This window comes from Bos grunniens, chromosome 26 (assembly GCF_055505025.1).
Source record: "Bos grunniens cultivar Pamir isolate PY7600 chromosome 26, Bosgru_T2T1.0, whole genome shotgun sequence".
Taxonomy (NCBI): domain Eukaryota; kingdom Metazoa; phylum Chordata; class Mammalia; order Artiodactyla; family Bovidae; genus Bos; species Bos grunniens.
Window position 1 is genome coordinate 15,278,519 of NC_141190.1, and position 13,737 is coordinate 15,292,255.

Consider the following 13,737-nt stretch of genomic DNA (forward strand, 5'->3'; position numbering starts at 1 on the left):
ACGGCAGCCCACCAGGCTCCCCCATCCCTGGGATTCTCCAGGCACGAATACTGGAGTGGGTTGCCATTTCCTTCTCCAATGCATGAAAGTGAAAAGTGAAAGGGAAGTCGTTCAGTCATGTCCGACTCTGTGTGACTCCATGGACTGCAGCCTACCAGGCTCCTCCGCCCATGGGATTTTCCAGGCAAGAGTACTGGAGTGGGGTGCCATCGCCTTCTCCGCTAGTGTAAGGCATTTCTCATCAAATCACTCATTAGACAAGTTAGCATTCCCAAAATGATTTTCAGAGAACTGACCTTGAGCCATTTTGGGAGACTCCAGAATTTGGGTGAACATACATCCCAGTTTGTATGGGACAACCTCCCTTTACAGTGCTGTCCTTGTGAGTTTTTAAGTCTTTCCTTTCACTCCCAGATGTGTCACCCTCTGCTATATATTTCAAAAGGCAGGATCTGTTAAAAACATAATTTCTGTGTATAGAACAGGATTTCTCAAACTTGTGGACTCTACTAACATTGTGGGCTAGTTCTTTGCAGTGAGCAGCTGTCCTTTACACTGTAGGGGTTTTAGCAGCCTCCCTGCCCATTAGATGCTAGTAGCACCACCCTGCCTGTGAGAATCCAAACGTCTCAGAAGTTGCTAAATGTCCTCAGGAGGATAATATACCCCTGACTGAGAAGCACTGGTCTAGAGGATGATATCAAACATTTCAGCAGACCCAGCCAGAGCAGCGCCATTCCTGGGGGCCACTTGTGTGTGATATGACGGTGGGTTCTAGTAAAGACAGCAAACGGCCATGACTCAGGATCCCTGGGTGCCATGACTCAGTCCGGCTTTGGGCAAATCCCATTGCAAATCCTTGACCTTGGGCAAATCCCTTGATGTGTCTGGGTTTTAACATCATCATCTGTAATAAGAGGTTGTTGACTTATTTAAGAAATGAAACACTAAAAAATCTTTAATAATAATAAAAATGATCTGGAGTTTTAATTGTAATTATGATGTTCCTCCAAATTGCTTGAAACTTTTCCATTTAGCTTTTCAAACTTTTCCCTTGATTTTTTTTTCACAACCCCTTGTAATAAAGGCAGGCTTTTGGATGAACTATCCCTTCAGTTGGACCTCGCTGAATTTAGGGAACACGTGCCCACAGAGTTCTCATTAGTAAATCCCAGCTCTGAATGAGAAACATTAGACTTCAGTTGAGTGACTTTTTAGAGTTAAAAACATTAGAAAATGAAAAGTAGTTTCTAGAATTATATTTGTAGAATTGAAGCAGGAAATGCAGGATAAAACCAGGCTAGAATCCAAATGATCTGTAAACTTAGAGAGAGAAATGGGGAGGGTAGAGACGATTTTTGAATATTTGAATACTGAGTTAAAAAAAAAGCTTGGCCTCAAGGACCTTGATCCATCTATAGATATTCTCTAAAGGCCAAAAAGCCTGGACCAAAATAGATACTGCTGACGGTAAGGTCAGAAAAGAGAATTAAGCTGCTTTTTGTCTCTTTGACACCCATGTGAAGGATGCTCAGCCAATCAATTCATGTTTTTTTATTCAGATTCAATCATAAAATTAATGGATAGCACAAGTGATTCCTTAAATTCTTAGGCTGAAATACTAACAAAAACTTTGAAAGCTGGTCACATTTGCTTCGTAAGAGTCGTCGGGTAAAGAATCCTCCCGCAATGCAGGAGACACAGGAGATGAAGGTTCAGTCCCTGGGTCAGGAAGATTCCCTGGAGAAGGAAATGACACTAGTATTCTTGCCTGGAAAATTCTATGGACAGAAGAGGTTGGAGGGCTACAGTCCATGGAGTTGCACAGTTGGACATGACCGAGTGACTAAGCACAGCACATTTGCTTTCTAAGAGTAAAGGGGGAAAAAATAGTTGATGTGGCTCAGCCACTCCCAAACAGCACTTCTGTTGGGTGGAGGGGCCGGCAGAGTTAGTACCATAGAGGGAGAAGCTGGCTCCTACCTTCCATTTTCAGGAGTTTGGTGAGCAACTTGTTAATCCCAGGTCAGTTTGAAATCCCCCATGGTGGGTATATTTACAACATGGAAACTGGTGAATGATGCCAATTAGGGCTCCCCACTCCCAACACCAGGAGAGGTGATTCCAACAGCACCCTCACTGGAGAGCTCAGTTCTCCTCTTATCCCATGAATTAAAAAAATCACTTAATGTCTTTGGGCTTCTGTTTCCCACCTGTGGAAAGAAAAGCTTAAACAATTATTAAACTGCCTTCTAACTTTAAAATGCTATGATTTAAAGTATCTAATTTTGGTGAGAAGAAAGATGCTGTCTTTTATTAAGACCCACTTGTGGATTTGACCTGATAGAAGGATAATTCAAAATGAACAAAAATGGAATGACTCCTTGTCCTTATGGATGTGACCAATCGTCTCTGAATTTAGTACTTAAAGCCATGTCTCATAGTGAATATTTACTCTGGTGTACCTAAAAGGCTGTCTGGTTTTTTCCTCCAGCCCTTAACCACCTTCTTCCAACCTGGATCCCACATCAGAAAAGAAAAAAAAAAAGGAAAGAAAATAGAGTCTTCCCAGAATTGCTGCCACACCTGCCAGGCCTTTCTGCTTTAGCTTCCTCCTCTTCTTGGTCTGAGCAGCTAGCTGCTTTGAATTTGGAAGTAGATTCCTTAGAGGCAGGAAGAGTAGGGAGGAGAAAAGATGGGGCTAAACGTCATCCAGTGTCTTACTTAGCAGAAGAAAAGCCAACAGTTACCCACCCAGGTCCTCTGGCTCTTTAATCAATCGCAATTGGTCAGAGGCCAGAGGAGGACTTCAGGCAAGGCTTTATTGGCACTCCAGTTGCGGGCAGGAGGGAGCAAAAACAAGAAACAGGTTGCTCCCTGGGTGGGGCGAGCTGGTGCCTTAATTGCGGTGAGGATAGGGGCGGGTTGGTGGGTTGGGCCAGAGGGTCCGCCCACCCCCTTGGCGGTGCTGTGTGCCGAGGTCAGTGCTTTTGCTCCCCACACCTCAGAAATGGCCATTGGCTTGTTACGTTTTTTGTATCTTACTGTTTACATTTTGCCCCAACTGGGAGTGCATGCAGTTATTTTTAGTCCCTTAGAGTTTCTCTGTATTCTGTTGCTGGAGGAGACGTTTTCTCAGACGTAAGCACTCTGGTTAAGGGCTGGTGCCCATCTGTCTCAACTTCAGTGTGTTGTTAGCTCAGTTGGTCTGGCCAGGCCCAGAGTGAATAATGTGCTTGCGAGCGCTGGAGGCCTAGGGAGGAATCCCTTGCTCCCACGTCCTTTCTCCTTGTGGTCTGTGTCTAATGGCTCTGTTTGCTTTCCAGATCTGCAACATGCTGAACGCCCCGGCGGATGAATACTTCACGTTTCAGGTAACTGCCCTTTGCCACCACCCCCACCCCGGCCAGTGCAGGGAGCAGGGGCGGCACTGCCCCCTACTCCCACCCCCAGAGTCCGCCGGGTGCTCAGGGGTGACCAGGAAGCACGCACAGGGCTTATGTCCTGCTCACCCTGGCTGGCCACCACGTAGCAGGTTCTTCAGGCAAAAAAGAAGGGGGAGAAGAGAAAGGAGGGTGAGACAAGGAGGTAGGGTGTTTGTCACTCTGGCATTGGCGGGTGGGGTGGGTTAGGGGGCCAAAGGGGTGGCAGGAGGGACTGTCACTTCTCCATTCTCTCCCATCCCTGGTCGTCTGGTGGTCTGGGCACAGCACAGGTGCTCAGTAAATGGTCTCCGCCTGAGTGATTGGCTGAAAACATCGTACCACCTGGATTCAGACCTCTACAGGTTTCTCACACCCTTTCTGGCGGCTTATCACCACCGTTAGGAGGAACAGAAGCTTCCTGTTGGGTTCTTGGGGGCTCCCCATGCTGTCAGACTTTTGGTTTTAATTTTTCCGCCTCCAACATCCAGAGATGCCCATCCCTACCTGTCCCCTCTCTCACTCCCTCCCCACCTGACCACTGGGACAACCTGGCTTTTGGCCCCACAGCCTCTCCTTTTCTTTTAGCCCCTGCTGTTCTGTGTCCTGTTTTAACAAGCGTGTCCGGTTGGAGACCTGTCTAGTTGGGAATAGAGACAGCCTTCCCAGTGGGGATCACTAGCGGCTGTCTTCCTATCTACACAGACTCACCCACAGAGCCCCCTCTCTGCCCACACCAGGGTGAAGGCGACCTGGGGTGGGGGGCAGAGGCTGAGGGGTGTTTCCTCAGCAGCAAAAGTGTCCAGGCAGGAAGAACCTGTGGCCACTTGCTCAGTTTCAGGGCAGGTTTCCCTCTGTTCTCCCTGCTCATCCTTCTGCTTGATGACATGGAACATGCAGACACCATACTCAGGCCACCATGCCGTTGTGAAAGAGTTAGCAGGGCCGAAGAGGATTCCTAGGACCCGTGGTGCTGGTTGGAGGAGTCTGGCGCCTCCCAGGAGCTGGCCTGTGTTAGTATCCCAGGGCCAGGAAGTGGAGCCTCCACCCTAACAGTGGATTTCTGAGCCCAGCAGCCATTGGACGGTCATCCTTCCCACAATCAGAGGCCTGAGAAGTGTGTTTTCACAGGCACTCCACTGATGTTTTTTGTGGGAGCTGGGAGATTCCTATGGGCTGGAGGTTTACCCTAGGTGAGTGCCCAGCCTCCTCTGAACCATCAGAGCCCTTGTTCTGGCTCCTTCCTCCTGGCAGTCCAAGGCCTGAGTGTGACCACACTGTGCCCAGCCCTGGCCCCTCTGTTTATGGTAATTGCATGCCAGGAAAGGGTGCACAGGCAGGAAGAAGGGGACATGGACTCCTTAAGGTGTCTGAACCTTAAGCAGTCATTGTCTGGACAGGGAGGGCAGTAGAACCAAGCTGCATTCTGAGGTGTGAGGGCCTGTGCTTTCTGGGGGCTTCGTGTGGCTTCCATGGGAGCAGCCATACAAGGGCTCTGATGGTTCAGAGGAAGTTGAGCACTCACCTGGGGTAAACCTCCAGCCCATAGGAATCTCCCAGTTCCCCAAGAAACATCAGTGGAGTGCCCATGAAAACATGCTTCTTGGGACTCTGACTGTGGGAAGGATGACCGTCCAATGTCTGCTGGGCTCAGAAATCCACTGCTAGGGCGGAGGCTCCACTTCCAGGCCCTGGGATACTAACATAGGCCAGTTCCTGGGAGGCGCCAGACTCCTCCAACCAGCACCATGGGTCCTAGGAATCCCCTTCAGCCCTGCAAACTATTTTAGAACTGCACTGTGGCTGGAGACACTCCCACCCAGCCCTCCATCCATCCAGCCCTCCATCCTTGGACTGAGGTCAGGACTGCATCTTGGGGTGCTCTCAGCCTCCCTCTCCATTTCCCCTTTTTGCATCATCCCAAAGATCAGACTCAGGAAAGGGCGCCCCTTCTCCCCAAGCCTCCACCGTACCCGGCCTCCCCTTCTCTCTCCATCTGCTCACACCCACCTCCATCCTCACTGGTCCCTCTTGCACCTGAGAAGTGTAATGGAAAAACCAATGATTCAAAGTGAACTATGGTTGGAGCAAACCTGAAAAGGCAGTGGTTCTCAAACTATGTTCCTTGGTGGCATGATGTATTAGCTTCCTGTTGCTGCCATAACAATGACTACTCAGTGACTTAAAGTGACACAACTGAGTTATCTTACAGTTCTGGAGTCAGAGGTCTAATATGGGTCACACTGGGCAAAATTCAAGGTATTGGCAGGACTGACTTCCTTTCTAAAGGATCTGGGGGAGAACCTGTCTCCTTGTCTTTCCCAGGGGCTAGAGGCAGCCTTGGCTTGTGGTGCCTTCCGCTTTCAAAACTAGCATCGCATTGGCCTGACCTTGCCCCTGATGTTGTATGTCCTTCTCTGATTTTTGACCCTGACTCTTCTACTTGTAAGGATCCTTGTGATTACATTGTGTCTACCTGGAAAATCCAGGATAATTTCCCTATTTTAAGATCAGCTGACTAATAATCTTAACTCCATCTGCTGGTTTAATACTCCTTCCACATAAAGTAACTTGTTCACAGATTCCAGGCATTGACAAGTAGACATCTTTGAGGTGTTCCTTGAAGTGAAGTAGGGACTTCTTCCTTTCATATCAATTAAAGTGATCCCAATTCACAGAAGAAAAAGTATATAGAATATTCTCAGTCTTAAGTTTTTGTCCTACTTTTCAAGTGTTAAGTTCCTCTTATCACTTTTCTGTGAACAAGCTCCAATTTAATAGCAAAACACATGAACGTGAACAGGTAATGAATACGAACTGAAAAACAGAGGCAGTAAAACGTATTTTGGAAGCTTTTAAAAATATATGTACACCCAGGTACTTATGGGTGTGAGGTTATTTTGCACACAGGTAACAACACTTTCTGTTATTGACTTTGTCTCTGATCTGTGTGAGGTTGTAAGTATATAAATGTTTCATAGTGTTTTCCCAAACTGAAAATTTTGAGAACAACTGTGCACTACTTTTTTCCCCCAGAGCTTCGACCATTAGGAAGCATGAATTGAGGCTTGGTTTCTTTGCTTCTCATTCCAAGCATAAAGAATTGGAGAAGGAAATGGCAACCCACTCCAGTACTCTTGTCTGGAGAATCCTAGGGACAGAGGAGCCTGGTGGGCTGCCATCTATGGGGTCGCACAGAGTTGGACACGACTGAAGCGACTTAGCAGCAGCAACAGCATAAAGAGGAGCTCTTCAACTAATAAGCAGTTGTTTATTGAGCATCCCTTATATGCCCAGCACTGTCCCATTACTTAGGTAGAATTCAACAGTTTATGGAACTGCTCTTTGGTTAGAAAATAGCCTCAGAGACAAAAGCCAACAGTTCAAAGCATTTGGAAAGTACCTAAGTTGTGTGATCCAGGCTAAAAGTGCTGATGGAATTCTGAAAAAGGAAAGTTCCATGTGGGTGAAAAGCTAGAGAAGCCTCCCTGGGAGAGGCGAGACTTAACCTCCATCTCTGAGGATGAGTAAACAAGCTGAGAGCAGGCAGAAGGAGGAGCAGTGTGGTGTGTTGGGGACTTGGCTGTCTTTGCAATGGCTTTCAAACTTCTGAGGATTTCAGAATCACCTGGGAAGCTTATTTAAGACACACTCCCGGAGATTTATGAAACTGGCTAAAAAAGAAAGATCTGTTGCCCTTGATTCTTGGCGGACACTTTGAGAAGCACTCCTGAACTTCTGTGTGTGCATCCCCTAACACACTGTTATCTCGAGGTTGGGGACTGTGACTTCTTCATCTCTGCACCTCAGCAGCTAACCCAGGTCCTGAAACATCATGGGACTTGACAGACATTTACTAAATGGAACCACACCACAGGACAAAGGACGATCTTGGTGGATCAGTCAGGAAAACAGAAACCACATTAGGTGTTTCAACAGAGTTTAAGGAATTAGCTAGATAGGTATTGGAGGACAGAAAAAGTGAACAGGGAGCACTGAGGTAATAGAGGTAAATGCTTCCCATCCTAGGGCTGGGAAGGGGATTGAAGAGAAGAGGGTAGGGTTGTCACAATACAGACACTTGGTCCTAGGATACTTAGTCAAATGTACAAGAGTGCTTTTATGACTGCATAGTTCTAGCCACGTTCTGTCACAGCATAGGAATTGTGCATCGAACACCCCCAAATTATTCTTTATCTAAATTGAAAGCAACCTAAGTGGGGGATAGCAAGGGGATGGCTGTAATGGGGTAGTGCAAGTGGATTAATTCTTGGATTAATTCTCTCAATTCCAGGGACATTGTACATAGCTACATATATGATGAATTTGCATAAAAACAGCCCTCCACACCCCCACACATGCACAAACACATACAAATCTGGTTAAACCTGGTTAAGCTCCATGGGTCATACCAATCTGTGTTCCCTGGTTTTGCTAGTGTACCATAGTGGCACAAGATGATACTGTGAAGAAAACTGGGTGAAGGGCACATGGATTCTCTGTACATTTCTCTTGCCACATCCTGTGAATATACAGTAATTTCAAACTAAAAAGCTGAAAAATAACCTGTGTCTTTTTTGTTTGTAGAAAGGACCTGTAGATGAAACTGGCTGGGTCATTAAAAATGTCTTGTCCCTGCCTATTGTCAACAAAAAGGAAGACATCGTGGGCGTAGCTACATTTTACAACAGGAAGGATGGAAAGCCTTTTGATGAATATGATGAGCACATCGCTGAGGTGAGTGCAATTATAAAATAATGGAGGGAGATGAAATTCATGAATAGAGGACGCATAATTGTTGTTCTGGAAAGATGTTTCCAAAGTGTAATTAAGATGTGAGTCACACACGCTTGCCATCAATATGTCGTTATTGTGTCATTTGTTTCCTGATCTCCATAAAACTGCACTGTTTTCTACCAAAGTGTGAATGTTTGACTTAATCAAAATTCTTTCCAGTACTAGGAAATTGGGGAAAAGGTTTCTCTCTCTTTTTCTCCCCACTCCCTTTTTTCCCCCTCTGCTCCTTGCTGTCACCCCCAGCCCTCTCTGATTCAAGTCATTCTTTATCTGATTGGATTTGGGTCATCCTTTCCTCTAATAAAGTATCCATGGTGCATGAAGCACTTCGAAAACGAGGGCTTAGCCAATTTTATTGTCTGGTGCTGACTATTAGTATTTTTTTCTTAGATTAAAACAAGAAACTGGGTTTTTGATGGGGGAAGAGCCATTGCTGGATAGGAAAGCATGCAGACTGTTGCCTCCAAATCAATTTTCCTTTAATTTTAGAGAACTGAATCACATTTTATCAATTTCAGACTCTCACACAGTTTCTTGGCTGGTCTCTCTTAAATACTGACACCTATGAGAAAATGAATAAGCTGGAGAACAGAAAGGACATAGCCCAGGAAATGCTCATGAACCACACCAAGGCTACACCTGATGAGATCAAGTCTATTTTGGTAAGTGAGGAATTCAGTCCTACGGAGATTAGATGCTGTTTAACCATGGCTTCTGGATTTCACCGGAGTACCCAGAGGTCTGACAGCGGAAAATAAGTTTAGTCCTGGGCTGAGGAAGGGGAGACAGAGAAGGAGGGGTCAGGGAGAATTTGGGTGGTTCATAGTACACAGACCCTTACTGAATGTCCAGACTGCTTGGTTGGAACAGCTTTTTGTTTAAAATAGCTCTGTAGAAGCTGGAATAGTTAGGTCTAGATTGGACTGTTAGCACAGAAAAAAATATTTCCATGGAGGGAACCGTCAGCTGTTGGCCATGTAATACTCTATAACAATCGTAACCTCTCAGTTGTATATGACAATAAGCATCTATTTCTCATGCATTTATGGGTTGACCAGGCTTCAACTGATTTTGGTTGGGCTGTGAGCTGTGCATCTGGTTGGCTCTCTGCATCTGTCATCCTTGATCATCATACCTACCTGGTAGATGTTCTTCTCATGATGATGACAAGTGGCAGACCGCAAGCCCAGCTGTGCAAGCTCATTTCAAGTCTTCCCTCATATCACATTCACTAAAATTTTCAGTGTACAAACATGACCAAATCAACATCATGGATGATTGGGGAGCCAGTAGGTATTTGCTAGAAGTGTTCTAATCACCACCAAATGAAGGGGAAATATCACACACCCATGATCTCTATTCCTTTATTTCCCTAGCTTTCAGAGAATGTGTGATATAGTTTTCCTGGGGTGTTTTTGTTTGTTTTTGCTGGGTGGTTTGAGATGTAAAAGAAATTTGAGAATTTGATATGTTGAAGATGAAAATGTCTGGGGAAATACAGGGAAATTGCTATAAACTAATAGAAAAACAGATGTAAGCCACTCATTTTTCTCGCCTACGTGTGAACTATCAATGTCTCCTTCCTCTCTCTCTTTGAGACAGCTGCTGTTACATTTTGGAGGATAAGAAAGAGTAATTGTGTTTTAGAGAAAATTCTACATAATCCAGTGCTATAGACCTTTGTATGGCACTTTGTCATGGGACTCATTAGAGCATGCTTTATTTTAACTGATTTTAAGAGTAAAGGAATCACATAGAGATCAACTTTATAGGAATTTCACACTTCCTTTGCTTTTACATTTTAGAAATTTAAAGAGAAGTTAAATATAGATGTAATTGAAGACTGTGAAGAAAAACAGCTTGTCACAATTTTGGTAAGTGTTTTACTTCTATCCTTAATGCCTTTTAAATAAAATATGGTTCCCTGCTTTTCTTCCTCTTTGTCCCCCACAGTGCAATCCACAAAGGTAAATTAGAGTCACAGCTAATCTAGACCACTGCACAAGAGAGTTCAGGCACAGACTCTGGGGGATAGCATGGCCTGGTTTATTTGAATAGCTTTGGATTACACCATGGCCACCCTTGAAGATGTGGCAGAGTTACAGACAGACCCTTACAGGCACCGTTGTCATTTCTGCCATGTCTAGCTTCTCTTCTGGATCCTGGAGGAATTATTTCTTTCCTATTGTTGCCATTGGGTCACGCCTATCATGTCTAGTTGAAATAACTTCTCTTCCAGTCACTAATCCTGTATTTTGTATCTACTATTTAAACTCACCCAAATTTTCTTCAGTCAACTGTTAAACCCATGAGGTAAGTTTTTAATTTCAGAGCTTCTCTTGTTCAGTTCTAGGATGTATATTTAACTTTTTTTTTTTTTTTTAAGATTTCAACTCTATGCTGAAACTTTGTCATTTTATCGACTTTCTCTCTCTTTTCGTCGATCTTCTTAAATTTATTCATCGTAGTGATTTTAAATTCTCAATACCTGAATCACCTATATGTCTGATTCTACTGTCTATATTTACTCTTGAGTTTTACTCATTTGATCATTTTAAGGCATACTTCATAATTTTTTCATTGAGACCCAGACATTGTGGGTAAAAGCTTGGAGGGGCTCTGGGTGATGTTATCTTTCTCTTCAGAGGGTTGATTTTCTTCTGGCCAGTGAGGGAGCTGGTTTTAGAGTTCATCAGGGATGGTCTATCTGAGGTTTGCCCTTCCTACTCGGGTAGAATCTTTATTTCTAGAGGGTGGCCCTTCTGGGGTCCCAACTAAAAGCCTGGGATATTTACCAAGGCCCCTAGACCTTTGACTTTCAGAGGCTTGAATACAATCTGTCTGAAATTGAAGTAACGTCACATTTATTTGCCTCCCTAACTACCCTATCCTGTTTTCCACTGCCCCTTTCCGATCTGCGTTCTTTTTTTCTGAGCTAAGATATACTGAGTATCTCACCTCCCCATCCCCATCTTTCATGAGCTCTGTCTCCCCGTCCTGGCCCTTGGCTGTACCACCACAGAGCCAGTGGCCTTTGACCTCTATGTTTTGACACCTTGCATATTTTCGTGTCACTTGAGGCTCTTTCTCCTTCTCTCACTCTCTTTGACTTAACTGGTGAGCACTTCCCTCTCACATGTAGTCCAGAAGATGACCCTTCCTTCTGCTCATTTGCCCCCAACAAAACTCATCTTCTTTGTAAAACAAAGCTTTAATTGATATTCATGACATGTTAGAAATTTTCTAGTTCTCTGTTTAGAGGAGGGAAGGGCCTTATGATGGAAAAGCAATAAAATGGACAAAGAATCAGTAGCTTTACAACAAAATGGCTTGTTTTGAATATAAGATATGCTCTAAAGCTCATCCTAAATCATTGCTGCATGTAACTTAAACAAACACAGATTTCAGAGGGGTTATCTGAAACTATCTTGGCATAATTTCCAAGTGGCATAAATATATATATGCATCTTTGCAACCCCATGGACTATACAGTCCATGGAATTCTCCAGGCCAGAATATTGGAGTGGGTAGCCTTTCCCTTCTCCAAGGGTTCTTCCCAACCCAGGGATCAAAACCAGGTCTCTCGCATTGCAGGCAGATTCTTTACCAGCTGAGCCACAAGGGAAGCCCAAGAATACTGGAGTGGGTAGCCTATCCCTTCTCCAGCAGATCCTCCCAACCCAGGAATTGAACTGGGGTCTCCTGCATTGCAGGCAGATTCTTTACCAGCTGAGCTATCAGGGAAGCCCAACTTAAGAAACAAACAGGTGTTTCAGAGGGGTGCTCTGAAACTATCTTGGCATAATTTCCAAGCGGCATAAATACATATGCGTCTTCACTTACCGTGATTTTCTCCAGGGATGCGCTTTAATTCTTGGTTCAGGGAAGGCGTGGCCCTCTTTTATAGGTGTAACAGCAGGTGCGTGGGGCTGTGCTGGTAAGGACTGAGGAAGCAGCACTGCAACTTGGGCAGAGGAAGTGGGGAAGGTTGTCCCCCTTCCTCCCCCTGCTTCCTGGGACATTTCAGGTCACTCACAGATGCCCTGTAGCTCCTGTTTACCAGACCATAGAAGACGTAGAGAGAATATCCCAGAGAAGTACCTCATTCACTCCTCCTTGAGTTTTTTTTTTATTCATTCACTAATTATTGAGATGCACTATGATACAAGAAACTGTTAAGTCCCAAGGGCGAAAGATAATGTGGTCTGGTTCTTACCTGGCTCAAGAAACCCCTTGTTTATTAGATGAAAAATACAAGCAATGACACTGCCTTGAATGGACGGGTTCATAGGGCGTGAGCATCAAGGGCCCTGGGGAGGCCGAGGGCCTCACTCTCCTCACAGAAGGTGGTGGAGAATGAGATGAAGGCCATGGCGTATAGGCCTGAAGGGAACGCGGGAGCTGGGTGGGCAGAGAGTGATGATGCGGGCTTGGAGATGAGAAGGGAAAGCAGGACAGTCCAGGCCAGGGTAGGGGGACACAGCTGGTGTGGCCAGAGCCCCAGCGAGTGGAGGAGGGGAGCAGCCTGTGAGGCCTGGCAGGGAGGTGGGGCAAGACCACACATGGCAGCCTGGCACACTGGGACCCAGGAAGTGACCTAATCAGATGGTCAGGGTCTCTGGAGCAGAGGGAGCGAGCTAGCCTGGATGCAGGAGGCCAGTGGGGCCATGTTACAGTCACATACAGTTACAGAGAGGGTGACTTCTCTCAATCTCTCATGCTCACCGCCTCTCATTCTCAATCTCAGCTGTGGGTTCCATCAAAGAGGAGAAAACCAGCCTTTGGTGCTAGAGTTCCTACTTCTCAGACCAAGCAAAAGCCTTTATTTCTATCAAGCTCTCTGTATCACTGTTGAATGACTGCTGTTCTTCAAAACCTGCGATTTCTGTATTATAGTATTATTACAATGGTTTGCCTATGTCTGCAAATTGGGCCTGGGAGTCATAATTCTGAGAACTTCTTACTTTGTTTCTTGCTAAAAATGCACACTTACACGTTAGTGTGACTGACCCTGTCATGCTTCAAAAAATGTTTTCACATTTGATCTTTACATAATACGCTGAGAACAGCAGGGCAGAGGTGACTTCCAGCAGGGAGGTTCTGTGGCATGGGGCACCCCTCACTGCACCCCACAGTTCTTGGTCTGATTTTTACATGTGCTTATTTTCCATTTCTCCCCACAAGAATGTGCATTTCAGGGAGTAGTGACATTGTTTTATCCATAATGCCTACAACACAAATAGGAACCAATAAATGTCTGTTGGATAATTAAAAATGAACAAAAGGAAAAAAGAGCTCCCATGGGCAAGGAATCTGGGAGGTTCTGGACAGAGAGAAAGTGATGAGAAGAAGGAACAGTGGAGGACACGAGAGGCTGTGTGAGGAAGGAGCTTTGGGAAGTGCCACTAGGGGCTTCCCTGGTGGCTCAGCTGGTAAAGAATCTGCCTGCAATGTGGGAGACCTGGGTTCAATCCCTGGGTTGGGAAGATCCCCTCAAGAAGGGAAAGGCTACCTACTC

General features: G+C 45.4%; 1 protein-coding gene and 1 long non-coding RNA gene across 10 annotated transcripts in view; one reads left to right on the forward strand and one right to left on the reverse strand.

Annotated features, from left to right (window-relative positions):
* The window catches only part of PDE6C (phosphodiesterase 6C), a 52,211-nt gene that overhangs the window by 14,593 nt on the left and 23,881 nt on the right, over window positions 1–13,737 (forward strand). For 7 of the 9 annotated variants that reach the window (XM_086378722.1, XM_086378723.1, XM_086378721.1 and 4 more), the window contains 4 exons: window positions 3,327–3,374; window positions 8,010–8,159; window positions 8,738–8,881; window positions 10,025–10,093. In XM_086378722.1, coding sequence (XP_086234848.1) covers window positions 3,327–3,374; window positions 8,010–8,159; window positions 8,738–8,881; window positions 10,025–10,093 — 411 coding nt within the window. Of the gene's footprint in view, window positions 1–2,983; window positions 3,142–3,326; window positions 3,375–8,009; window positions 8,160–8,737; window positions 8,882–10,024; window positions 10,094–13,737 lie in introns of those variants that run through there. The other 2 variants (XM_086378729.1, XM_086378730.1) reach the window with 1 other exon arrangement.
* Window positions 751–2,877, reverse strand: LOC147344066 (uncharacterized). Its single transcript, XR_015155689.1, has 3 exons — window positions 2,755–2,877; window positions 1,984–2,213; window positions 751–907 (listed from the first exon to the last, which is right to left on the reverse strand). It is a non-coding gene; the product is annotated as an uncharacterized LOC147344066 (long non-coding RNA).